This window comes from Eublepharis macularius, chromosome 6, assembly GCF_028583425.1.
Source record: "Eublepharis macularius isolate TG4126 chromosome 6, MPM_Emac_v1.0, whole genome shotgun sequence".
NCBI classification, from domain to species: domain Eukaryota; kingdom Metazoa; phylum Chordata; class Lepidosauria; order Squamata; family Eublepharidae; genus Eublepharis; species Eublepharis macularius.
The window spans coordinates 90,563,366-90,591,088 of record NC_072795.1 but is presented as its reverse complement, the minus strand read 5'-3'; the positions used below and the strand labels follow the sequence as shown (position 1 = coordinate 90,591,088).

General features: G+C 42.2%; 1 protein-coding gene across 1 annotated transcript in view; it reads left to right on the top strand.

Moving 5' to 3' along the window:
- The window catches only part of ADAM12 (ADAM metallopeptidase domain 12), a 391,488-nt gene that overhangs the window by 347,682 nt on the left and 16,083 nt on the right, over positions 1-27,723 (top strand). The window contains exons 15-19 of the mRNA XM_054982517.1: positions 6,225-6,333; positions 6,437-6,635; positions 15,071-15,148; positions 19,927-20,035; positions 27,006-27,141. Coding sequence (XP_054838492.1) covers positions 6,225-6,333; positions 6,437-6,635; positions 15,071-15,148; positions 19,927-20,035; positions 27,006-27,141 — 631 coding nt within the window. The remainder of the gene's footprint in view (positions 1-6,224; positions 6,334-6,436; positions 6,636-15,070; positions 15,149-19,926; positions 20,036-27,005; positions 27,142-27,723) is intronic.

Sequence of the window (27,723 nt, the reverse complement as noted above, 5' to 3'; positions counted from 1 at the left end):
ACTCAATCCAATTTTGTCTCAACAGGTTTTGCAGGATTTTGTTCTAAAAACTGCAAAGCATGGGTTTCTAAAACCTGACCATAGGAAAAGAAATATATATGTACAGTACAGGAAGCAAGGCCTCTCTCAAACCACTTTCAAATGTCTTAAAAGCTATTGCCAGCCTCTAATCTGAGTTCCAAATTAGAGCAACACTATAACCTCATTTACGCAGTAAAATTTAGACTTACACTTTGACTTACAGACAACACCTCAGTTAAAAATAGCAATGTCAATAAAATATTATACCAATTGAAATAATTATTATACTAATACAGACCCTATTTTCTGAGAGGTTAGAGTGATTTCTCTTTTTCTTTGAGACATCATGTCATGTTTGTCTGAAAATGATGTAGTTAGGTTGAGGGATCTCAACTCAACTCATGTCACTCACAGGTAGTGTGTAGTTGGCCCTTAAACCCAGCCACCAGTACTACAAATCTGGAAAGCAGTGACAGATATCAGCCATGCCCATCATCTTTTCTTATGGACAACCACCAGCTGAGAGCAAGCCAAGCACAAGCAGTGCTGCAAATATCTCAGAGACCGAGCTCAAACCCAGCCAGCAGTGGTACAGACAGGCATGAACCACACCCACCTCCTCTTCCTGCACACCACTACTGTTGAGGGGAAACGGATCCCCAGTGTCATATTGACACTGTCTCCTTATTGCGGCCTCTTAAGCAAGATAGTGTTCTTACATTCTGAATGTAAACATAACAACAACAACAACAACAACAACAACAACAACAATTTATTTGATTTCTAGCCTGCCCTTCCCACTAGCGGGCTCAGGGCAGGTTAAAACAATGTAATAATACAAAAACAAACCATTTAGATACATTAAAAACCCGGATCAACAGTAAATACATTTAAAATCCCCAAGTGGTGGCTCCCTCACTTGCCCCAGCCAATTATAAGCAAGGGGGAGGGGCTACAAACTGATGTAGCCCCCCCTCCCCAACAGGAGACTGGTTGGGAGGCATTTCTGGAACACCTAAGACCAGCCTCTACATGGTTGCTTCCAGCGCTTTTTTTCTGGGAAATGAGGTGGTGGAACTCAGTGGGTTGCCCTCGGAGAAAATGGTCACATGGCTGGTGGCCCCTCCCCCTGATCTCCAGACAGAGGGGAGTTTAGATTGCCTTCCTCACCATGGCACGGAGGGCAATCTAAACTCCCCTCTGTCTGGAGATCAGTGGGCAGGGCCACCAGCCATGTGACCATTTTCAAGAGGTTCCGGAACTCCATTCCACCACGTTCCAGCTGAAAAAAAGCCCTGATTGCTTCAATCCAGCATCAGCAAATTGCACTCAGCATTTCACACACATTCATCTTTTGTGGAAGGGGACCATAACATAAGGTGCTTTGTATGGAGGGGAGTGACCATGTGTACCAGCTCTTGAAGAACATGTGTGCAGGCATTTTTATAGCAGATTAATGCTGTAAGAGGTGTATGAGTGAAGTTTCTCATAGAGCCATAAATACATTTTTAGACAAAGGCACAGAGAAACAAAGACAAAAGAATAGAGAAAGAGGGAGCATGGAGTGCTCAGATGATCTGCTGTTGAGTGGGTTGTGGTTGAACATCCTTTCCCCATTTCCTCCCCTTACTTCCCAGGTCTGGTAAGATGCTTCTTCCCTCAAGGTTTGATCAAGGAGGCCATCTCCTGGAAGGGAAGTTTCACTGGAAAACCTCTGACTAAATTTTAGTAGTGATCCTACTAGAATATGTATTATATATCTGTACATATGCTTGAGTTTCTTCCTTCTCGCAGCTGGCTTTTACAACCTCCACTCTAATCTCAGCTGTTTTATGTTTTTAATCTTTAATCTCTGTAGGCAATTTAGAAAACCTTATATAATACAGTTCAGAGCCTCAGGGCCTGGTACATTCTGCCCCAACCTTCCTCTAGTTGTTGTTTTTTAAAATTAGCATATCAGCCATTCCAGCTGTGATTGATTGATATCATTTATACCCCACTTTCCTCCCCAAAGCGGCTTACATTATTCTCCTTTCCTCCATTTTATCCTTGCAGCAACCCTGCAAAGTAGATTAGGCTCTGAGTGTATGACTGGCTCATAGTCACCCAGTGAGCTTCCATAGCAGAGCAGGAATGCAAACCTGGGTCTCAAAGATCCCAGTCTGATACTCTAACCACTACACCACTACTCTTTATATCAAGTCAGATTATTACCACTTTTTATTTCGCCTGATGCACAGCATCATAAGGTGCAGAAATTTTGAAGGTGACATAATTCCTGCTGCCTGTCACCAATCCGATGAAAGCTTCATCTGCTAAATTTGTGCCTAGTCATTTTTCAAAGCACAGGAGAAAGGGCAGAAAAAGGGGTCAGCCCTGACAAAAACATCTTATAGGACGTTTATGAAGCCCTATGAGATGGCAGTGAAAGCTGCAAAGAGAGACTACTATGCAACTTCCATTGCGTCCAATAGTTCTCGCCCAGCACAACTTTCCAGAGTGATTCAGTCTTTAACGTCCCTCACACATGGGACAAATAAAAATGTAAATTCGGTAATAAGGTGTGAGGTTTTTGGAGACTATTTTGCGGATAAGATCTTGTCACTCCGCCGGGATCTGTCCACCACGGTTGATGCAGTATGTGTACTGGAGGCCCCTTGGTCGTCCTCAAGGTTGATATTAGATCAATTCAGGCCACTGTCCCAGGAGGAGGTAGGCAGGGTCCTGCATGCTTTGAAACCTACCACATGCCCACTGGACCCGTGTCCATCACGGCTGGTGAAAACTGGCAGTGATGGGATTCGGGCACCATTAGCTGACATCATTAATCTTTCTCTGAGTTCTGGGTTTTTTCCAGACTCACTGAAGGAGGGAGTGGTGCAGCCCTTATTAAAGAAACCATCACTGGATCCTGTTGATCCAGCCAATTACCACCCAGTTTCGAATCTGGCCTGGCCATGGTACAGAGGTGGCTCTGGTTGCCCTCATAGATGATCTGTGGCGACACCTGGACCAGGGCAGGTCAGCACTGCTGATACTTTTAGATCTTACAGCAGTGTTTGACATGGTTGATCATAATCTTCTGACCCACCGCCTTGCCAATGTGGGGATTCGTGGAACAGCCCTGCAGTGGCTGAACTCCTTCCTTCGCAATCGGGGACAGAGGGTGGCACTCGGGAAACAGATGTCTGGTCGCCATTCTTTGGTATGCGGTGTCCCTCAGGGGTGATTCTTTCCCGATGCTATTTAACATCTATATGCTCCCTCTTGCCCAGTTAGTGCGCAGCTTTGGGCTGGGTTGTCACCAGTATGTGGATGACGCTCAGCTCTATCTGTTGATGGATGGCCAGTCTGATCTCGCTCCGGATTCCTTGGCCAAGGGTCTTGAAGCTGTGACGATATGGTTACATTAGAGTCGCCTGAAACTGAATCCCCTGAAGATGGAGGTTCTGTGTCTGGGTTGTGGGGTGATCGAGCTGGGGACCCAGCTCCCAGCCCTCAATGGGGTACAATTGAAACCTTCGCCAATGGTGAGGAGCCTGGGTGTGACCTTGGATGCCACACTTTCAATGGATGCCCAGGTCATGACCCTTGCCAGGTCTGCCTTTTTTCATCTTCGACAGGTCAGGCAACTGGCACCCTATCTTTCGCTCCAGGACCTGGCCACAGTTATCCATGCAACAGTCACCTCCAGGCTAGACTACTGCAACACACTCTATGCTGGGCTGCCCTTGGGCCTGACCCAGAAGTTACAGCTGGTTCAGAATGTAGCGGCACACGTCCTTACTGGAACGCCAATCCAAGCGCACGTTCATCCTGTGCTGTGCCAGCTGCACTGGCTCCCAGTGGAGTTCCGGATCCGTTTCAAGGTGTTAACTTTGTTGTTTAAAGCCCTTCACAGACTGGGACCTGTATACCTGTGGGACCGCTGCTTCCATTATGTCCCCTGCAGGGTATTGCACTCTGCAGACAAGCAACTCCAGGAGGTCCTCGGCCCAAAGGCCATCCATCTGGCCTCAACCAGGGCCAGGGCTTTTTCTGCCCTGACCCCAGCCTGGTGGAACTGTCTCCTGCTGGAGATCTGGACCCTGTGGGACCTATTACAGTTCCGCAGGGCCTGTAAAACAGAGATGTTCCGCTGGGCCTTTGGCTGAGTGCCAGCAGGTGTCCTCCTTCTTCCATCTAAGACCACCACTTTTTCTGGGGCTGCCCTTGGCCATCTGCTATGCCCATATACGGACTCCCAATATTTGTTTAAATAGCCTGCTCCTGGATAATTTTAATGACTTTTAAAAAATTATTATTGATTTTATGTTTTTGTGACTTTTAATGTATTTTTTGAATGTTGTTAGCTGCCCTGAGCGCATCTGTGGGGAGGGTGGGGTATAAGTCAAATTTAAAAAATAAATAAATACCCACCACCCACTTCTTAAATGTCTAGGGAGGGATGAAGGGGGACTGTTTTTCTGGATGACAAAAAAAGATTAAAACTTCTAGCAGCAGGTTGTATATACCTAGTTCTACTGTGTGCATCATTTGATATCACAGCTATTTAAACTGTGGCAACTCTTTATAAAAGCATCCTGTGGTTTGATATGGGAGCCAAGGAATAGAAACAATTGCGTGGCCTCCCACAGTCCTTCACAAGTACATTAATGGCTTGGCTTTGCCTTGGCCATCATCTTTGTTCTGGAATCAAAGCAAGGCTTTCCCATTCTCATGGGAAAATGCCAGTAAGAAATCAGGATGCAGACCCAAAATTGTTCTCATCTCTTCCCTGACTCAAGAAACAACAGTTTTGGTTCAAAGTTACTGGAGATATTCATAAAAGCAAAATATTGAAAACAGTATTCTTGATTTTTTTTTAAGTAGGGCTTAGAACTACTTGCGTAAAGATTCTAGCTTAGTGTAATTCATGGAATCTACTGCCACAAGATATGGTGATGCTTGCTGTCCTAAATTCTCAGACCTCTTGTTCCTGCTGCCATTCAGCTTTAGGCTGATCAAAAGGGACTGGTTCTCCTTGAGCCCCAAAACCCAAGTTATGGGAAAAACTCTCAGTCCCTTTGTTTGAGACTCAATCCTTCAGTAGCTGCCACCATTTTCCTTTCCCCCCTTGAGCCTCCCCTGGGTGCTTCTCCCAGAGAATGGGGGGGGGGGTATTTGTATGACACTGTAAGGTAGTCAGGCGTGGAACTGAGTTTTACTCCCACCAGGATCTCCTGTTTGTTACATAGCGCAGTATTATCTGGTTAGCACCTGCCCTAGGTTGTGTAAAACAGCCAGCATATGAATGAGATTCTCTAAACGGTCAAGTCACACTTCAGTCAATTAAAGAAAATGGATATTTAACAGTTAACTATAATATCCCACTAAACCCAAATAATTGGGAAACAAGTGGGGGACATGCAGGAGACATCTCATTTTCGTCTCCCTCCCCATTTCCTCTTTCCCTTCCCTGCCCCCCATAGCCTCTCCCCCTTATCCTGCTTTCTTCTCTGCTTCCCATCCATCTTTGTCATCATGTATGTTTTCTGTCATAGTGCTGAAGTGATACCATACCTGATATTATTTTCCCTTTTAGGCATCCTATAGGTACAAGACCCAATACTCTGGACCTAGCAGTCCTATATGGATTGTATAGCCATCTCGGGTCCTTTTCAGTTGCAGAGTCCAGCTTGTATATACAGCAGATTTGAGCTGCAGAGGTTACATAGAGTTGAAATTTGGCTGGTGATCTCAGAAATTAGATCCAACCGGATGAGGATTTTGCAATGGAACAAGAAGGAAGTTATAGTTACTTATGGCTGATATGCCTGCAGCATCCATTCACCACTTCCTGCCCTCCCTTCATGATTCTGAAGCCCAGTGCAGCTGCAATAATACCATCTTCCTCTCCTAAGATCCTTCTCCTACTGAGGTGACTTCTCTTGTCTTCTTATTCTTTTTTACCTAAAGTAAAAGAGAAAAGAAGTGATGCCTTTAAGACTAACCAGTTTATTCCAGGGTAAGTTCTCATGAGTCAAACCTCACCTCTTCAGTTTCTTTTAAAGAGTCTTCTGAAGTTCTAAGATCTGACTCTTGAAAGCTTATACTGGAACAAACTTTATTAGTTTTAAAAGGTTTGATTTCTGTTTTCTTTGTTACTTTAGAAAACCACTACCTTTTTTGTATAATTAAAAATGCTTTCGTTTCTGCTTTAGGCGCTAAACCTGCCCCTGGCATATGCTTTGAAAGAGTCAATTCTGCGGGTGATCCTTATGGAAACTGTGGCAAGGATTCCAAAAGTTCTTTTGCCAAGTGTGAAGCCAGGTATACACTTTGTGTCCAGCGGGGATTGGGGGGGTGGGGGACTGATGAAGATGAGGGGGGAAAGTTGGAAAAGCACTAAAATTGTTTATTTCTCCCCCTTTAGAGATGCAAAGTGTGGAAAGATTCAGTGTCAAGGGGGCGCAAATCGACCTATAATTGGTACCAATGCTGTCTCCATAGAAACAAACATCCCATTACAAGGAGGAGGTAAAATTCTGTGCCGCGGAACCCACGTCTACTTGGGGGATGATATGCCCGACCCTGGCCTTGTCCTGGCTGGAACAAAGTGTGAGGATGGAAAAGTAAGGCTCAGAAATGCTTTCTCATAATCCAGTCACTGTCTCTAAATGCAACTGTAGCCCTAGTCTTTGAAATATGTCAAGGCATACAGTTTCCTAGTCTCAACCTCACTCTGTGTATTTTGGCCAATAACAGTCTAAATGTATTATATAAACATCCTATTTTTAAGCACCGAGAATGAGTGAAATCACTTCCTTATTTATTTAAAAGGACTAACAATACATTTTTACATTATAAATGCTGAAACAGAAGTTTTGTGTGCCAGCGAAATAAGTACTGTCTGCAGAGTTTTTCATGCTATATCCATCTCCTGGCTGACTAATTATCTGTTGGATGAAACCATGTAAGAGATGATGAAAGAGACTGAGAGATGGTAGTTAAAATACACTTGTATGCTTTATTCAAGAATGCATCTGATGAAGAGAGCTGTGGTTCTCGAGAGCTTCATCCAGATGCATATGACAAAGAGAGCTGTGGTTCTTGAAAGCTTATGCTACAATAAAGTTGGTTAATCTTAAAGGTGCTACTGGACTCTTTACTATTTTGCAACTACAGGCTAACATGGCTAACTCCTCTGGATCTATTACAGTTTTAGCTGATTCTAAGATAGTAGTTATATGTGGCAGTATTATCTGTGTCTGGCAGAACCGGCTGGAATGGATGGCAGGGCTTATCTTGAGCTTAGATTCACCAGGACTTAGATCCGGAATGTTTGTAGAATGGAGGAGTTCAGTATCTCTGATGTACTAACAAGAAGAACACCTCGATGCCCATGAATCTGCCTTTCCTTCACAATTGAGTAACCACAGCCAGCCCATACACATCTGGCATTCTGACAGTTCACTGCCTCCAGGTCAAAGAGCATAGCTGCTTTACAGACTTTATCCTCTCCAGCTCTCTTTTCAAAGTTTAATTACAGGATATTGACTTGATTTATCAGAAGGGAGGGAACACAGCTTGTTTTTGAAAATTAATTCCAGCATCTTAGAATTTTCCGGCATTCGTGACATTTCCTGATAGGATTGCAGAGCATACTTTGGCCTCACAATAACATAATGATATTTAGTGGTATTTGACTTATATTTCCATCTACTTGTTCATCAGCTGTGTGTTCTGGCACACTTTAAAAACTGGGGAAGATGCCTAGGAAGAAAAGCAGCTTCTGCAAGACAGAGGAAAACTCTTCCACATCCAGGGGAATAACAGCATATTGCCTAACGTATCTGTGTTCAGGTTTTGCTAGGGTTTTTTTAACTCAGGAAAAAAAGAATTATGAAAAGACATGGGAAAGTGCCTCTGAGAGTTGCTGTTTTAAAGAGAAGGGACCTCTGTGCTGTTGGCAGATTGCAGATCAAGAAGAACATTTGGATACATTTTGTCAAACCTCTGAATTTATTATTGCTTTTGAGGTTTCTTGAATTCCCACATCAGTTAGACATACTGGCAGCAAACTTTAAACATATCCTGCATGGATTGAGTATGATTTACATTACTCTGCTACAAGCTCCTTCAAAATGAATGGGTGGGGTCTATTCTTCTTCTTCTTCTGATAAACCCAGCAAAGAATGTACCACTCCTAAGCTATGTAAAAGGTTTGTTATAACAAGTCTACATAACAAGTTTGTATAATTAGTCTAGTACAACAACAGAGGAGTCCCATGGTTTCAATCATTTAACCAGTGCAATCCTAAACAGAGTAACAACCTTCTAAGTGCATTGACTTCAATTGATTTAGAAAGATGTAACTCTTAGGATTATACTGAGTGTGTATTAAGATCTTGCTTCCATCAGTATGTGGAGTGGACCAGTGATACAACTTGCTTTTGGAAGGCATGACTTTAAATTCCAGTTTAGACTTGAGAAAGCCTTGTTCAATCTTAGTTTCCCATCTGTATAATGGGAATGACAGTTGACTGCATGGAAGAGCTGATGTGATGCAATACTTTTGTATGAATTTAATGTTTGGGCAAACTATGTAGAAGAATATTTGCAATCATTCAGATTAATTTACTTGGGTTTGTATCCCATTCTTCCTCCAAGATCCTTCATTGCAAGCACAGCCTCACACACTGAGCCTCAATATGAACGTATGATGCTGTCTTATACTGAGTCAGATTATTAATCAATCTTGGCCAGTACTGGTTGAAACCAGATGCTTCAACAAACTGCACTTAAACAGAGATCGTTGGTATCAGGCATGAATGCAACTTGTTTTGCTGTCCTCACAAGCTGTCCTCACTCCTTCTACCTGTTAGAGCGAGTGTTAAACAACGCTGCGGAATTAAACGCCAAGCTGGTTAGAGAGGCAAAAGCTTTATTTGAGGAAGTTACATACTTGAGGGGGGAAAGGGAGAGATAGATCCTAGCTATCTGACTACATCTTGCAGAGACAGAGAAGAAGTGTGGCAGGAGAGAGAAGAAGCAGGATATTGCCCTGTTTAGCCCAATAGGAGACAAGACAAGGAAATGACCCCCAGGAAACAAGAGAGGTGCTACTCTCACTGTCCTAACTAAGTGATCCTTGCTGCCCCCTGCATGGTAGGCTCTTCTTACTTCTTGCTGCTGCAGTACACCAGACATTGTTATTTCTAACACTACCTCCCTCGTCTTCCTCTACCCAAGCCCATAACTATGGTAGGCCAAATGCTAGGCAGTGCCCCCTTAGAAATATGACATTGCCCCTCCCTAAATTCCAAGCTTTAATGTTTTAAAAAGCCTTTAGCTCTTTTCATTGGAGAGATATAAGGGAAAATGTGAAAGCAGTGTTTGCCTGGATTGCCCAGGAAATAAAAGGGGAAGGGAAGCTACAAAGCAGCTAAAGTTAAGTCAGTTAACCTCTTAGAGATTACATTCATTAACATTTCCTCTCTTCCGTAACCCTTTCTCACAGGACCCTTTGGTCTTGTTTGTTTCATTCCTTTTTAATGTCTTCTGTGACAACTCAGAACACTGCAGAAAATTGGAATTAGATTTATCCTATTTGGGGGCTGCCTTCTTTCTTTGCAGTGGGAAATTTGCCTCAAGAGTGGAAAAGAGACAAGAGTGAAAAAGAATGCTCAGTTTTACTCAGCCACATATGTTTGTAGTTACTAATTTCAAGCCACCTTCCTGAAAGAATGTATGCCTTTGTGTATGTGCAGAATATTTTTACGCATTAATGAATAGCCAATAATACCAAGTTCCTCTCCACCACTCCCTCAAAAATCAGGGATTCGGGTTAAAGAACTAAAATGGCACATTTAAACTTCAGAATTTCTCACTGCAAAAAAAAAAAGTATTTTATTGCAAAAGGAAAAATGGCTGAAGGAACATAATATCCAGTCTTAAGCCCCACCACTATCACTACAGAAAAACAAAAGTATTTGGGAGAATCTAAATAAATCTGAGCCCACAACACTCCATGTCCTGATTGCCAGAAATGCAAGAATATGTGCACAGTGCTTTTCATGCACAGTGCTTTTCATTCATTCTACAGTATCCACATACCTATCTGGTATTAGGGATAATTTCGGGGTTGGTGACTTTTAGGCAGGTGTAGCTGAGGAACTTCCCATTTTAGTAATTAAAACAGTGGTGAGTTGTCATCTCTCCCACTTTTCACTTTTCCAAGCGCAGTTTTGCATCTTACCCCCCCCCCCAATATTATGCCTTGCTGCATCTCTTGGGAGAAGAATAAAGTAAACAAAAGATTAATTGTATCATCAGAAGCAAATAACTTTTTCTTGGATAAATGACAGTGGCCTATATAACAGATATAGGAGTTCTTTTAAGATGTCTGTACATTCCTACTTGTGGTTACTACTGCAAATGTAAATTGGAGATGGGAGGTGATAATCTGGTACTAATGGCTCAGCTATGGTTTATTCTTAGCTTTGCTGGGGCCAATTCGGGAATCACAGATCAACCCGAATCGGGGTTGATCCAGGTGTGCTTTGGGTTTCTGAAACCCAAAGCGCACATCCCTAGTCATCTCAGATTGCATCACACACTGCTTTTGTTGTGGTACCAATCTTGTTTTCTGCTACAGTGGAGTGGTAAAGTTAACACTCTGCAATGATTGCATAAACAAATGAATGCATTTCATTTGTTTGCTCTTTTCCAGATAGATAAAAGGTAAATGTTTTTTCTTTGTGTTGCTGATGATTTGCCCTTTCCAATAGGATGATGCGTTTACCTAAAATGCAGTTTTGTGTGTGTGATCACAAAAGGAATTTGATTTTAAAATTGAGTGTCAAGAAAAAACAAACAAAAACGGCTGAATGTAATGGGTGAACTGACATTAATCTTTGGAAGTTTCTAGCTACCCTGGACTGTGTCCCAAGTTTCACAACCTACTTTTGGAAAAAAACCCAAAGCTGGCATTGTTTGCTTTTTTTTTACACATAGCTTATTCCTCGCTGTATTGTGTTAGAGAGCCATTGTGGAATGGTAGTAAGGATGCTGGATATGCATCATCAGAGTTAAAATCCCTACCTAGCCAGGGCTCATTTCAAGGGGGAATGTGCAGGAATGCAGTTCTGGCAGTGCCCAAAAGAGGTCACATGACAAGTGGCCCCGCCCACCTGACTCTCATCCATTTTGGGCCCATTTCGGCCTGGATTGAAGCCAAAACGGCCTGTATCAGGCCTCTGACAGGTGGTGGATCACTCTCCCACTCAGCAGCGGCCCGATCCTGACCATTTTGTGCCCCTTTTCAGCCATTTTCAGCCCCCTTTTGCCATTTTGGGCCCAATTTCGGCCCTGAATGGCCAGGATTGGGTCCAAAACAGCCAGAATAGGTGATGTCAGGGGATGTGGAATATGAAAATCAGCTATGCCAATGACACACTTCTGGTGAAGTCAATGGGTGTGGCATGTGCTAATGAGTTATGCTAATGAGTTCCTCCAGCTCTTTTTCTACAAAATGACCCCTGGACCTAGCCACAAAGCTTATTTAGAGAGCTTGAGCCAGTTGCTGCCTCTCAGCCTAGCCTACTGCACAAAATTGTTGTGAGGATAAACCATATATCCTATCCTAAGCTTTCTGGAGGGCAAAAAGTTATGTAAATATTCATTTAAAATACTTAGTTGTTTAGGGTGGATAACTGCCCTAACCAGACTAGCACAATCTCATCTGATCTCAGAAGCTAAGTAGGATCAGCTCTGGTTAGTACTTGTATGGGAGACCACCAAGGAAGTTCAGGATTGTATGTTAACAATGGCGAACCACCTCTGAAAGTCTCTTGCCTTGAAAGCTCCAAAGGGTCACCCCAAGTCAACTGCAACTTGATGACAATTTCCACCACCATGAATGACTGGAAAAGAGAACTTCAATGCTGTTTTAGCTGCACACAAGTATTTGTGCTGTTATTTGAAACCTGGGCTGTTTCCTTCACTGACAGTTCATTTCACGAGACAGAGGCCATTCTATCCCTGCCTTCACAAAAGAGGCGAGGTGGGGGCAGAGTTTGACCATGGCTGGCAGGAAGGAAGGGCCAACCTGAGCTGACACTGTGGCTGTATGTACAGCATCAAGGGTGGCCTGGAGAAGGCCATATAAGAGCCAGTCTCCTTGCCCCTGCTTCTTTATCTCAGCAAATAGAAGAAGCTCTCACCCACCTTCAGAGTAGGCACAAACTGGTCGCTCATTCAGGGAGTGATTAGAAGTTTTTTGCCTCATGGCATGATTGGTATTGGGGGGCGTTTGCCTAGCCTGTTCTGAAAGTTGTATAGGTGGCATTCACGGAGTCTGAAGTACCCTACTTTGGCTGTAGCAGTGCAATTTTACAGTTTGTCCTCACAATACAGCTTAGATGAGCACCCTGAAGTATCATTTTGGAGGATGAATGGTAATCCTTAAACCAGAAACCTGGGGCCTCTGAGACCTGGGACAGAACTCTCTTGAGGAATGCCATTATTCTTTACCCATAGACCTCACGGATAAGAAGATAGGATGTGGCACACCTCCCTCAAGCATCAAAGAAGTGTTGGCAAGGAAGAGCATGAGCTGTACCCACATGACAGCTCCGGGCTCAGAGCCAGGATGGCCTTGCCCATAAGATCAGGCCTGACTCTTCTGCATCCCACCAATTACCTGCACTGCAACTAGGTTTGGGGCTGGATTATGGCGTGTGTGCTTTGCAGATCCTCTTGAGCAAAAAAATTAAAGATGACCGTTTGATTTACCTAGCTCATGGTATTTGCTTTCTTTATTCCATATCCATGGGCAACAGCACTTTGCAGTTTGAATAAACAAAGACACAGAGACAAAGAGAACTGAGAGCCTACATAGCTCTTTTTACTACAGTGGATATGTCCAGAATGGTGAAACAAATTTAGGAAATGAAGCTGTAACAACAACCCTCCCACTGAAAAGTCCATGTGTTTCAGTTCAGTTCTTACTGCACAGCAGCAACGTGGGCATGTAGGCAGTGGGCCAGCAGCTGCAGGTGGCAGCATGTGTAAATGTTTTCCTTGACAGCAACCAACCAATCAGGTCCCAAGGAGGGGGGAGGCTGAGCCCTAGCATAGTGTAACTCAGTTGGCGGGAAGGGGAATGTATGCATTGCCCGTGAGTGCATTTTGTTTTAAGTGGCTCCCAGGCAATGGCATTGGCATTGGCACTGGGTTCAATTTGCAGAAGGCTTGCTTTGCACTGGGGAGGGGAGCAGCAGACAGCGTGGTGCCATTGGCATCGCCTCACCAATCCCTTTCTCTGCAATTTAACAGACAATGCAAGGAAAGGCTGGCAAGCAACCAATGTCCATGCAGGTATTCACACACCGGTTTGAGGAGGGAGGGGTTTTCTCCAACTTCTGAGTCCTTAGCTGCTGCAAAGGCTTATGTTACACAGACTAGGGTCAAAATTGGAAATAATAAGCAATTATTAAAGGAGAACTGCACTGAGGAAGAGCCAGGCATGTGTAGATTAGGTTACCCATTCAGTGGCCTTCTGCTGCTGCTGTCCTTGGCTTAGGCGCCACCTCTGTGACTAAAGAAGTCCTCCAAAGATAACAAGTCAAGGAGCATGAGGAGGAACCTTATTCTGCACTAAAAGATTTCTGTCTTTTCAGGGCTCATCTGATTAAAACTGTTAACCCTGCGTAAAAGAATGAGAGAAAAGGGCCTTAGCAGTATTGTATGTGAGAGGACCGATCTGGTTAGATTTTTTTTCCCCCATCAAACTTTGCTTTGCCTTTAATTCAATTCCTTTCTCTTCTTCATTCAATTCTGGGCTAGTGGTTTTAGTTGGAAAGGGAGCCTGGACAACCTGTCCAGTCTCCCACTTTTACTAGTAAAAAATAGAGAAAAGAGAGAGTCATCCTTCTTCTGCTTCCCTTCTTGTGAAGGAAACCAAAGATCTCTCCCTCTCTTTTATGTGTGCTTTTACACACAATGCAAGGCAATGCCAGCAAACAACCAGCATTCATGCGGGTGCACACACAAGACTGAGAGCCAAGCTACAAGTGACGCCTTACACAGGTTGGACAGTTGTCAGCTTCCCTCAAGTTTTGATGGGAAATGTAGGCGTCCTGGTTTTACAGCTTAGCTCTCCATTACAGCTGCAAGACCAAGATGCCTACATTTCCCATCAAAACTTGAGGGAAGCTGACAAGTGTCCAACCTGTGTCAGGCGTCACTTGTAGCTTGGCTCTGAGGTGGGAGAAGCACTATCATAAATCCAGAATGTTTTTTAAAATTTCACTCCCCTGCTCTAGTTGGCAATGGAGCGCTCTCCAGCTTGAGTGCCAGATTGCCTTTGCCACTTTGCTAGCCAGTTTCCCACCACTGTGTTTACCCACTGACACTTGCTTTCTTCAGGGTCCATTATTGTGTGTGTTTTGTGCTTGAGGAGAAATACATTGGATCAATGGGTTTTTGGATTAGGAGGGGGAACTAATGGCGAGTAACACCCCACCTCTTACCTCTTTGTTGCAGCTGCTCGCACCGCTGCCATCAGCTCGGCGCCCAGTGGTGGCGCGGGCAGCTGTGGCAAAGTGTTAAGGGACAGTGAACGTCCTGAACCGGAGGAACACTTCCAGGTGAGGGGGGGCACACCTGCATGATGATGTCACTTCCTGGAAGTGATGTCATCGTGCAGGGCCGGAGCAGGGAGGAGGAAAACCACCTCCTGTCCCGGGTGCCCCTGAACCACGCTATGCCGCAGCACACCCCTACTTACCACCTAGCAACAGTTTTTAAGATCTTAACTATACAGTCTCTTGGTATAGCATCATTGTTAAACAGAAGTAGTATTAATATTTTTCTACCTTTAACTAAAAATAATTATGTGGTTTGTAATTATAACTTGAAAGCATGCTTCTGTAAGCATTTCTGGAATGTTAAATTAAAGCTTCAGAAAAAAGAAAAATAAGCACCATATCTATGGTGTATAGGGCATACACTATGGCTATATTTAGTCTGGCAATAGTAAACCTGCTATTTTTTCACTTTATAGATCTGCCTCAATCGCCGGTGCCAAAATACCAGTGTATTTGGTGTTCATGAATGTGCAACAAAATGTCACGGACGTGGAGTAAGTATTACGGACACAATTTTTTACAGTCAGTCAATACCCAGCTGAGCAATAAATCATTCATTGGATACAGCTTTTGAAATCTGTGCTTCTTTGTAATGTATCCGTCAAAGTCTCTTCAGTATGTCCTTCCAAAGAGATCAATCTTCTGTGCCCTTTTCAATGACCAAGAAAAGAGATGTGATTTTTATTTAACAAAAGCATGTTTGGTTGCAATGTCACATTCTTTCTGAACATTAAGATTGGTAGTTGCAAATGAAATCCTTTCTCTACTTTGAGTAATTCAAGAACAACTTCCTATTGGGATTTGAAGTATCTTGGATTCTCTTTGGCCATGAGTTATAAGATGGAACTTTTATTGTGAAAGTAATATGCAAGTAGATGTGATATAAAGACAGCAGACAGTCTTGAAAAATCACACTCCGTAAATAGCACAGGTAGGTGGCAAATAACCTGTGTGTCCACATAGGTTGTAACCTTCTTTATAACCTGTGTATCCATCATTACTTTGTAATTCTACAGTTAATTTATTTTTGTTCCATTAACAGTGCAATCCTAAGCAGAGTTACTCCAGTCTAAGCCCATTGATTTCAATGGCTTAGACTGAAGTAACTCTGCTTACGATTTCATTCTAAGAATTATAAGCCTATTCTAGATGATACAGTCATCATCATGGGGAGATTTCTGTTTTCATCATGACACACTGGTTTATTTATAAAGGTTATCACATGCGTTTAACATGTTGGGTTGCTAGCTTGCCACCTCAAGAATACAGCTCCAAAAATTCAGTGAAGATGGGTTTTCTGCACCACATTTTTCCTGTAGCTCTGCTTCTACATTAGTTTGTCCCCTCCCTTACATACAGTATTGTTCACTGGTTTTTCTCTCCCAGTTTCTCTTTGATTTCCCCTGCCATGTTCTTTAAGACCAGCAGGTCTAGAAAAAAAACACAAGAAAAATTTGTGGGGGGGAAACTGGTGCAGTTAAGAAGCCAAGCTGCAGCAAAAAAAATCTGGGCAGAAAAGTCTTAATTTCATATTCTTTGGCCTGTGGCATTATAAATGTGTACATTATACTTATTATACTGCGGAGAATGAGGCTTTCAGTAGTTGCTGGCTGTAGAGTTTTGATGCCAAATTGTCTGATAGAACGTGGACTTAATAAGTTCATCTTTGAGGCTTCTGTGCAGACACACATTGGGACTGCGCATGCACAGGCCAGCCACAGAAAAGATTTCCAGAGTTTTCTAGAAGACTGGGACCGCCCCTCCTCTCTTTGGCGCTTTCCCATCAAAAACATCACATGACCAGGAGGAGGGGCGCTATTCTCTCAGTTCTCTCCACTGGGGAGAGGATTTCCATTGCTGTCCTCTGCTTTTCTCTCATCTCCTCCTTTAGGCTGAGGAGAATTATTTCTTTTAGATGTTTTTAACCCTCAATACAACTAACATAGTGACATAGCAGCCTGGAACCATCAGTGTAATGGTTGGGGCTCATCAGCTGCTTCTGTTTTAAAAGACATGATAAACCTAAACCTCTACGCCCAATGCTTTTTGAAGAGAGTTTTTCCTGTCTGTTCCATGCATGCCCACACTCCCTTTTTCCTACCAGGGAGTGGTGCTGGCTCTTCCCAGGGTTCTCAATCTCAGTGCTGTAAGATTCAGCATTCATTTAGGAATGTGCAGAGGGTCTCTTTTAGTCAGCACAGAGTAAATTTATTTAGCAGAAACAAAGAAAAGAACACAAGGCCTAGCTCAGGTCTTCACTAGCTGTCCTTCAGCCAGTTTACACAGACATGAGTAAAACCTGGACTGAAACTGCTCCAGATTTTAGTATCCTGCAACTAACATGAAACATAAAACAGGCTCCACATTACAATTGCCACTGCTAGGAGAGAGTTCTTGTTCCAATTGTGTTCATCCTGTCTCTGGGGTCATTCCTGTTTGATGCCACTTCTAACAAGAGCCAGTTTGGTATACTGGTTAGAGCATTGGGCTGAGATCTGGGAAATCCAGATTCAAATGCCATTCTACCTGAGAGGCTTGCCTGTGACCTTGGGCCCATTGCATTCTCTCAGCCTGGCTTGCCTTGCAGGGTTGTTGTGTAGAGGGAATGTAAAGGTATAAAATGTTATAGTCATTTTGAGTCCCCACTGGGGGCTGAAAGGTGAGATTTAGATAAACTCCAGACTCATCTTTTTGAAGGGCATCTTATGTTTCTGCTCAGAAAGTGTGCCCCAGGGCAAGAAGTCCTTGACACACAAACTTGGCTGCTGTCAGGGCCCCTGCTGCAGTTCTTTAGCAAATTTATACTTCATCCCAGTAATCATCATTATTGTTATTGATGGGCTGCAGATTAAATAGCATTCATCTCTAATTCAGTCACTGTAGACTGAGAATGTTGTAAACTGTTAGCCTATGGGGGAAGCAGAATTCTCGTGCAACAATTTTTCCTTTTAAGCTCCTAATCAACAGGCCATTATGGTCCCTTTATCATCCCCTTTGAAGGGAACACAAAACACATTTTAACCCCATCCTGGGGCATAAAGCGTATTGGTTAAACATTGAACATCTCCAATAGCAGATTGCATCTTTGTAGAATAAGATAAAAGCCCAGTGGCTCCATAAAGACTAACAGATATTTGCTATGAGCATTTGTGAGTTCAGCTTAGATATCTGTATGTGAGAAGTCTATTTCTTTAATCTGAAGCTGGACTGCACTAGTCCATGCTAGGACTTTTAAAAAGTAGTGGCTGCTACTGTGACTTCACTTTGAGACTCTGAAGTCGTCAGTGCAGATTGATACTCTATGGGGAGGAACAAGCTTGCTGTCAAATCCTCTACATTCATTTGCTTGTCCTTATTGAAGATTTACTCTATAAGACAAAGTAAAAATTCAGTGGTCTGCTGCCTTGTCCACCACCCACAGTTTCCCTACAATTATTTTTCACAGCTGTGTTACTTTATGGCCTCAAAAGACCCACGGTCATTCCCACCTTTCCTCTCAGGGGAAGTTGCCTTTCCTCCCATTAATTGAGCTATTCAGTATTCCCCCTGACACTGAAAAAAGAGTTATTTTTGAGTGCTCTTATTTGTTAAGGAGGACAGATGGAAAAGTCTATTTTATCTCCAGGTCATTTAATTTTGTGCCATTGTGCTTGGCTGTCTTATTCACACATATCGCTACCCTTCCTGCAGAAAGACTCTCTGCTGTTGGGGGTGCAGACTGCTAGTGGTAGAATTTCAACACCTTGGATTTTTATAAAATACACGAAAACTAGGGTACCCCACTTGAGACAACAATATAGTTTTTTTCCCTCCTGTCTGTTGATAATTGACTACAGACTCTTTCCAGGACAACCCCCTTTTTTGTCTCAGTGGTTGAAAAAGTTTCTTTGTCATTTTAGTATTAGTCGATATACATTTTATGAAGATGTTCGTTTTCACAGTTGCAGTTCTCCATTATTATATACCTGTTATGTATCACATTGCCAGAATGAAGTCTTCAGTTTAAATTTTACACTTCAAGGGATACCCAAATTTGTTTTCTTATTTCTTAGACAGTGCATATGTGCACCCATTCGCATGCTTTCAGTGCTCCCAGGGCATTCTTGTGATGCTGTGACTCTGAGATTTAGTGCCATCTCAGAGATTGCCCCTGTGGTGTGTGAGCCGTACTATGAGGGGGTGCCTCCAAGTGACTCTTGGTCTTCTGCAAAATGACTTTGTCATACTACTACTACTTTCACCAAGAGTACCAGACAAACCTTACCTTCTTTGTCTTTTGTTTTATTGCAAATGTTCTGTCATTGCAATGCATTGCAATACTGCTTCCTCAACTAACTGGCACCAACTCCTAGATACTCTGATTGGAGGCATGGGCTATTTGGCCTTGCAACACAATGTGATGGTCCATGGCCTTTTCTTTTGTTTGCTTCTTTGCTGCAAGGGACCTCCGTCATTGAGGAATGCCCTTGCTAATCCACTAGCAAGGTAATCTTTTTAAAAGTTTATCTTCTGGTTGTTTTTGCTGTGCACATTTCTCCCTCCTGCCCCACTGTGAACTCTCTGGAACCTTCATTTCTGGGGGGGGGGGGGGTCTCTGGCGGCGGCATGGAGAGAACTGAAGAAATAGTGTCCCTCCTCCTGGTCATGTGATGTTTTGGGCAGGAAAGCATCAAAGGGATGATGGGTGCTCCTAACTTTTTAGAAAGCTCTGGAAATCTTGTCCATGGCTGGCCTGTGTGTACACACTCTCAATGTGTGCCTTCCCAGAAGACCACTCGATGAACAACATTACAGGCAAGTGACACCCTGTTTTGTCTGTGTTTCCGTGGTTCTCTTTCAATGTACACTGCTTCTGCAACTTCTTTGAGAAAGCTAGCAGTGCCTTATGTGATAAGAAATCTCTAGAGCTCTGAGAGGTGAGGAATGAAGGAGCACAATGAGAACTGTTTTTAAACATTACATTGTACAGGGCACATTAATATTTGCATGATAAATACTTGCAGCATGTACTCACACCAGACATCATGTCACCAGCTTGGAATGTGGTAAGGTGAATTCTGTAGTCCAGGATGTATTTTTTTTTAAATGCATGGAAAGTGACTGTCTACATAAAAGTGACAGATGCTATAGCCTTATTTTATTTATTATTAGTTTATTTATTCAATTTAAGTTTATTTAATCATTCCTGTTTTCAGTGAACTGCCTGAGGTGAACAAGGGCCATTTTTTTCATTTGCTGTTTCATGCTCATGTTTAAATGTTTCATTTTTCAGGTCTGCAACAATAAGAAGAATTGCCACTGTGAAGCCCACTGGGCTCCTCCGTTTTGTGACAAGGCTGGATTTGGTGGCAGCCTAGACAGTGGACCAGTCAGACAGTCTGGTAAGTAAATTATTGACTCCAAAGTCAGTGTGATTATGAGGCAGAAGCCATTGGCTTTGGGCATCAGATTACCGGGAGGAGGGTCTATTATATGTTTCTCTTTATCTCCATTTCATATACCATTAAAATTGGTTCCTATGAAGACTGAAAAGGTGTATTTATTTTTCACTTTGGGCACACAAATGTCTAAGGCTTTCATTTTCCTTCACTTCTCTAATAGAGAATAAAGTGACAACAAACAGGGTGTTCATTCTTCCACAAAATTGTTTTAGAATCATAGAGTTGGTACCTCCAGAGTCATCAAGTCCAACCCCCTGCACAATGCTGGAAATTCACAACTGCCTCCCCACCCCACCCCAGTGTCCCCTGCTCCATGCCCAGAAGATGACAAAAAACTTCCAGGACTCCAGGCCAAACTGGCCTGGAGAAAATTGCTTCCTGGCCCCAAAATGGCAATTGGCATTACCCTGGGTGTGTAAGAAAGGGCCACGAGAACTAAGCACTGATGTAACACTTCCTGCCCTCCCTCTCATGACCTGCCCAGGTTCACAGAATAAGCATTGCTGTCATATGGTCATCTGGCCTCTGCTTAAAAAGCTCCAAAGAAGCCCACCACTTACACTACGTTTTTCACATCCCCAAGATGTCACTTTCTCTTTCCGTCTTCACTAAACTATCAAACTTTGGGCCGCTCTTCAGTCGTCACCTTTAACTTATCTCCTGGACTTATAGTTGGTCCATATATTACCACAATTGGTTTCCTGCATATTATAAATAGTCCCCTTATGCAACTGAGAAAGCTCCTGTGAAAACACACAAACTCTCTGGTAAGGACATAAGCTATTGCGTTCTGCTCAAAGTATACCTCACTTTAGTAGCAATCAAAATTCTTGTGCTAATAGTAAATCATCTATTTCATAAACTTGACAAAAGACTTGAATTATTCAACAAGCCAACCTGTCTGAAAGCTGTACTTTTTGCAGTTACATCAAAACCATTGTCCTGGAAGATCAGGGGTTTAATTTCTGTCTTTCCCAGGTAAATTCCCTTTGCTTTTTAGTGCTTTCATGCTTTATAAAACTACCATCTTAATAAAATTTTATAGAGATGAGGGGACTCAGACAATTTTAAGGTAATGTTTTGTAACATGGCTGCCATATTTCCCCATATTAGCTGATTAACAAAGTATGCAGTTTCTTGTATACTGACTTGCATACTGACCATATCATAAGAAGCAGCCCTAAGCTATCCGACGAACAATTTCCCCCACATGTTGTCATTGGTTTGTGTTGGATAATACACACTCTAGCAAGTGGTAGGGAGCAAGTTGCCAGCAAGAGCACACCTTACTCTCCCACTGTCCACCTTGCACCACTGTCTTTCTGTACAAGAAGGTAATACTCAGATGGCAACCATGCAATCAGAGGCTGTGTATCCTGAACTTGGTCCTATTTGAATGCTGAATGACGCTGGATGGAAGTTGTGTGTCATCTGATCCACTGCAATGTAATAGTTGCAAGAAATCCTCAACTGTGTCTCTGTAGGGATTTTTTTTTCAGAATGCTCATCCTATGCTTTCCTATGTTTAATGTTTATATCCTAATGGCCAATCCTAGTAGATATTCTTTCACTGTGTGGTGTCAGATTTGATTTTCAATCAAAAAAGTTCTTTTATCTTTGTTCTACCTGCCACAATTAGATCTTGTTCCTGAAGTTGAGTAGGATTTGATTTTCCTCTTACTACTTTATTCTGTGCAGTGTAAAACCTCTGACTTCCACATTTAGTTGATGATGAGAACAGAATCAGGCCTACATTTGCATGAACAGCTAGCAATTTACTTGGAAATGTTATCACCTTTTTGTATGAATAGCACTATTCAAAAGTAAATTAGATTGCATTTACTGCATACTAGTTCCTGTAATGAACTGTAATGCTGAGCTTGTGACATCATAATAATTTCCATAACAATACAATTGCATTACAATTTCACAGCAAGATGTAGCTGACTAAAAGGACTGTAAAAGAGACAGACCCTATTCAAACACAAATCTGTCTTAGACAAAAATAATAATAATAATGTCCAAGATTTGAATGAGTGACTATAAGGGCACAGTATTAAAATATCTTATTCCCGGAGCAACTCTACTGACTTTCCTGGAGTTGGTAGGGTCAGTGCACCACTCTCAATTCCCTCCCCCCCCGACTTTTCCTTTCCACACATGCCGCACAGTAATTCTGCATTGGCTTTTCAGACCATTATCATCATGGCTGCCATGATGACATGCCACCCTTTGTTTTTTCTTCAACATACAACATAGCACTATAGTGCAATGTTGACATATAAATAGTACCCTCTGCCTGATGTGCCACTCCATACTTTTCATTTCCTTACCTGGCATGTGAAGAAATCATTGCTCTAGGGAACGTGAAACCATCTGTTGAGCAATGGCTTCCTGCAGCTTCCCTTTCACATTTCTTTCCAGGCCTCACTTTTCCTCTTATATCTCTGCAAAAAAAGGGCTGTAGATTTGATTGATTTTTTTTTGTAATGAAAACTAAGAATTCCATGGAAGAGAAGCTTTGTCCTGTCTGTTAAAACAAGACTAGGAGGTGATTGTGTTACATAGCACAAACTGATAATATCAAAAATTAGAATAAAGTGGAAGGAAAATGCTAAAACAATTATAGTGTCAAAATATAATCTAAACAGCATTCTTGAAGAAACGAAAGACCATGCAAGTTTTTTTTTAATGGACCTGGATTGCAACATTGTTTTTAAAAAAAATAAAAGAAAAAACTAGATTGATTGCTGTTCAACTAATCAGAATGCAGGGGGATAAAAGGGGATGGTAAAAGGCAGGGCCAGGGCCAGACCTCACACCAAAGAAAGCATTCTGCACTTCAAAAAAGCTCTGGTTTTACTCTGCTGGGGGGAAACATCAGGGTACGTGCACAGGGAGAAAAACCACAAAAAAACTTGGGGAGAAATCAGTTCTGCAGCTCATGCAATAAAATCTAGGAAGCAATTATAGAGACTAAATCAAGGTATTTTGACCATGCATGCAGAACTCTGGAGATAAAATAATGCAGTATAGGGCCAGAACCAATGAAAAGCCCAGCATGGAAAAGACCAAAATCTAGCTGGTCTCTTAAGTTGCTGCTGGACTCAAATCCTGCTGTTCTACTGCAGACCAACACAGCTACTCACTTGAAACTATCTTCATGGAAGGTACCATGTTCAGCCACATGGAACAGGAATCCTTCAAAGAAGAATGTTTTTATGAAGAATGTGCAATTTTAGAAACTGAACTGAAAGCTTCTGTGATGGAATCGGTATAAAAATGTTAGGATTGCCAAAGGCTGCATCCAGCAACAGAGAGACAGGTAAAGGCTTGAAAAAACACCAGGAAGGGAGGTTGATTAACAGGGCCCTTCCCCCTTCTATGACTAGCCAGAGAGAGAGAACAGCAGATGATGTTAGAACAGTAAGCTGACAGTTGGTGCTAACAGAATGAGGGGTTGACTGTTGGAGTTAACTGAAAAGATAGGGGAGTTGGAGCCTGGCATCTGACCAGAGAGGGTCAGCCAGAGAGTTCTCTGTGTGAAGAAGAAAGGGGGAAATGTACCCTTACAGTAAAACCTAAAGTTTACGAAGCACTTTTAAACCTGATACTAAAGTGGGACTGACAACACTAAATTTTACTGAGAGAGATCTCAGTACATTTTACAAGAGATCTGGGAATTTGTAATAGGCTAAGAAAGTGGGTAAAAAAGGAGACTCCACTTCAGAAAAGGGTTATAGCGTTGGTATAACTGAAACTCCTGTCCAGTATCTGAAGAGGGTTTTAATTAGTAGAGTACCCTGAGGTCTGCAGTAAAAGGGAAGGTGCGCTATGTGTGTGCATAAATTGGAGCACCTAACCTGTGAAGGGGTGTCCAACAAAGAAAGAACTTTAAAAAGTTCAAATCTGAAAACACCAACTTCTCTCATCTAAGTTAGCAATCTAATAAACCATACCAAGTCTTCTGTGCCTTACATCAGTGAAGTAATCTGTGTAAAAAACCAACTACTTCCTTTAGCATCTACCTGCTTATCTAACTATCCATCCTACCTGTAAATAAACCATCTGTTATCTTTTAAACTTCAACAAGCCAAATTTCCAGTTTTATTTCTAAAGGACACATAAACACCTGTTTTTCCCTTTACTTAAACTTGACTGGGTAACATCACAGCATATATGTTCCTTAAGGGTGGGACATAAAGTTAGAGCTCTACCAACACAACCACCCTACTGAAGGCTTCCCAGCCCAGTAAACAGCTTCATACACTTAGGGAGGAAATTTTTACCTCATAGCAAGGGAAGAACAGCCCAAGCTTGAATCAGCAAAGGGTTTGTGACAGCTTCACTCAAAGAAGTTGGGAGAAACATACCAGGAGTAGTGGGGGTATCAATATAGCTATTTCAAGATACAGAAATGGAGTCTATCAAAATCTTAACAAGCACCTGTTGTTGTTGTTATTGTTGTTAAACAAGAATCTGCTAATAAATATGGATAACAAAACAATGGCCCACAGACTGGAAATGCTCAATCTACATTCAGGTTCCAAAAAAGATTGCAGTAACTACTAGACCATTGTGTTTATTTCCCATGCAAGCAAGTAATGCTCAAACTTTTACAGTAAAGGCTCCTACCATATATGGAATGAGGATGATTCAGAAAATGAAGAAGCACTAGAGATCATACTGCAAATTTACATTGGTTACTGGAGTATACCATAGATGCAGAGAAGTTAGCCGTGTTAGTCTGTGGTAGCAAAATCAAAAAGAGTCCAGTAGCACCTTTAAGACTAACCAATTTTATTTTAGCATAAGCTTTCGAGAATCAAGTTCTCTTCGTCAGATGCCTGATACAGAGACTGGTCAAACACAGAAGAGCAAGAGAGGGAAGAGGCAATTAGGGGGGGAGGGGGAGGGAGCAATCAAAACATTCCTTTGCTAGTATATGTAAACATCTCCTTTTGGTGTGTGTATCAGTTGGCTTCAAAGGAGTTTGCCCTGTTTGTAGAAGCCAAACAGCTAGACCATCCAATTCCAATGCAGTATGGGCCTTCGGTAACCACAGCTCTCCCTGCCAGATGCATCTGATAAAGAGATCTGTGGTTCCCGAAAGCCCACGCCAGGTACCACTGAGCTCCCCCAGACCCCACCTCTGTAAAGGAAATCTGTTACCTGTGGTAATGTGATAACCATTCATAGTCCCTATTCAGTCCCAGCTTGACAGAGTCAAATTTGCATATGAATTCCAGTTCAGCAGCCTCCCGTTGGATTTTGTTTTTGAAAGGTTTCTGTTGAACTACAGTGACCTTTAAGTCTTTGATGGAATGTCCTGGTAGATTGAAGTGTTCTCCCACTGGTTTCTGGACGTTTCCATTTCTAATGTCAGATTTGTGTCCATTTATTCTTTTGCGTAGAGGTTGGCTGGTTTGTCCAATGTACAGAGCAGAAGGACATTGTTGGCACATGAGGGCATATATCAGATTGGAGGATGAGCAGCTGTAAGAGCCAGAGACAGTGTAGTTGATGCCATTGGGTCCTGTAATTGTATTCCCTGGGTAGATATAGGGGCAGAGCTGGCATCTGGGTCTGTTGCAGGGCCTGGTACCTGTGCTGGTGACTCTGCTGGCCAATTCATGGTTGTGAGTGAGAAGTCGTTTAAGGTTGGGGGGCTGTCTGTAGGCAAGGAAAGGTCTTCCACCCAGGGCTTCTGAGAGAGAGGTATCATTTTCCAGGATGGGTTGTAGCTCACTGATGATACGTTGGATGGGTTTGAGCTCAAAGATACTGAAGTATCTTTATTTGAAACTTGATAATGAATCTGTAACTAAGGAACTATCACAGATTTGGACTATGGAGCTGAATGCAAATTCAGACAAAAATCTGGCAAGAAATACTGTACAATGTTAAACTAATTTATTTAGATTTTAGATTACAATTAATACAAAACCCAAGATTATTATTTGCAGCTATTGGATGCCTACTGATTCTTTCAATGATAGACTTTGTACTCAGATAGGTGTTGGAGATATAAGCGAGCAAAGAGTTAATTTGAAACATGTTATAGGTAAGTCTGATTATTGTGCCATTTTGGTCAAAAATTAATAGACAAATTAATTTTACAATAGAATGCTCAGTGGAACTTAATTCACTTACCTCAATGTTGGGATACATTCCTTCTTCCTGGAAGCACTCGAAAGTACAACAGCTCCCGTTCTTATGGGTCTTGGCAATAGCAAAACAAATGTGGAAAACAGCAGCAGTTACCCCACACATTGAAATACGCACTGAAGCTTGCAGTGAAATAGTGCTGCCTTTAACAGACAAAAAACAAATACGAAATTCCTTGATCTTTGGTCTGGATTTTTTTATTTATTCGGATATTAACATCCTTTTCTTGGAAAAAAATGTATAATTTATTAATGGGGTACAGTCTGTTCTCTGTCAGGCTTGTATGTTCCACCAAATTTTCTACTGTTCTCCAGTAACAGCATTTTTATTTTAACATCATTTTGTAACTTTTTTTAAAAAATGAAGCACAAAAGTAGATGGCTTTTACAAAGGACAAATACTTATCTTAGAGTGGTAAAGGATTCTCTTATGTCTCCATCCAACCCTGTTCCAGTAAAATGGAACATTAGGGATCATGGTGGGATAATGACAGAAGTTGGACTTGGGGTGGCGGTGATAGATTTGTCATGGTTCTTCCATGTGATTCCTCTCTCCCATACAGTTTCTCCATTCCTACATTATCAAAACAGCACAAGATGAAGCCACTGGGGAGCAGCAATCATGTCACCCCTCCTAACAGAAGAATCAGTCCTGAACCAAATAGCAAAAGATGTATTTTTGATTAGTGGCATGCTGGTGACCTCGGTCCATTCATAAGAATGTTGGAATTATTTGTTTTCAGATAACAGAAGTTTAATCATCGGACTCCTCATTACCACTCTGTTCCTCATAGCTGCTGGGTTTCTTATGTACATCAAACGAACTCTCTTAATTAGATTCTTCCTTATAAATAAGAAGTCTACAATAGAGAAACTAAGGTATGACATATTTTTACCCTCCCCTTTTTCTTTTTCTTTAATAAAGACGTGGAAAGTAAACATCATCTATTACCCATTTACGTTTACGTTCCTCAAGGTTGAGCATCTTCAATCATATGTGACTCTTTTTCATTTTTCTTTTAATAAAAGTAATTGTAAATAAATGCTGCAGTTTATTCAGTAAGTAAAGGGACTGTGACCTAAAGGTGTATCTTAAGAGCATACCTTATCCCGATGTGAAGGAAGAGCCAGCAAAATGACTATTGGCTGTATTGATTCTCTGTCCAAGATCCCCCCACCCCCCCACCCCCCATGGGTGGCACAGTGAGGAGGGTGCCAATCCATTGCAGGGGCTCAGTTCAGCCGTCGACAAAGGGAAGGTGAACCCCACGGCCCTAGTGACTGACTAGCAAAACGTTTGGTTGCAAGTGTTCGATAAAGCTGAATGTAATTATTGAGATGGCTGGGTAACTTGCTGAACTTACTAATGAATCATCAGTTTCCTCTCCCTTTGGACTCACATAGGCACTTTCCTTAAAACAACAAAACATTTGTTGTGTCTTCCACAGAAGGGTTAAAAGG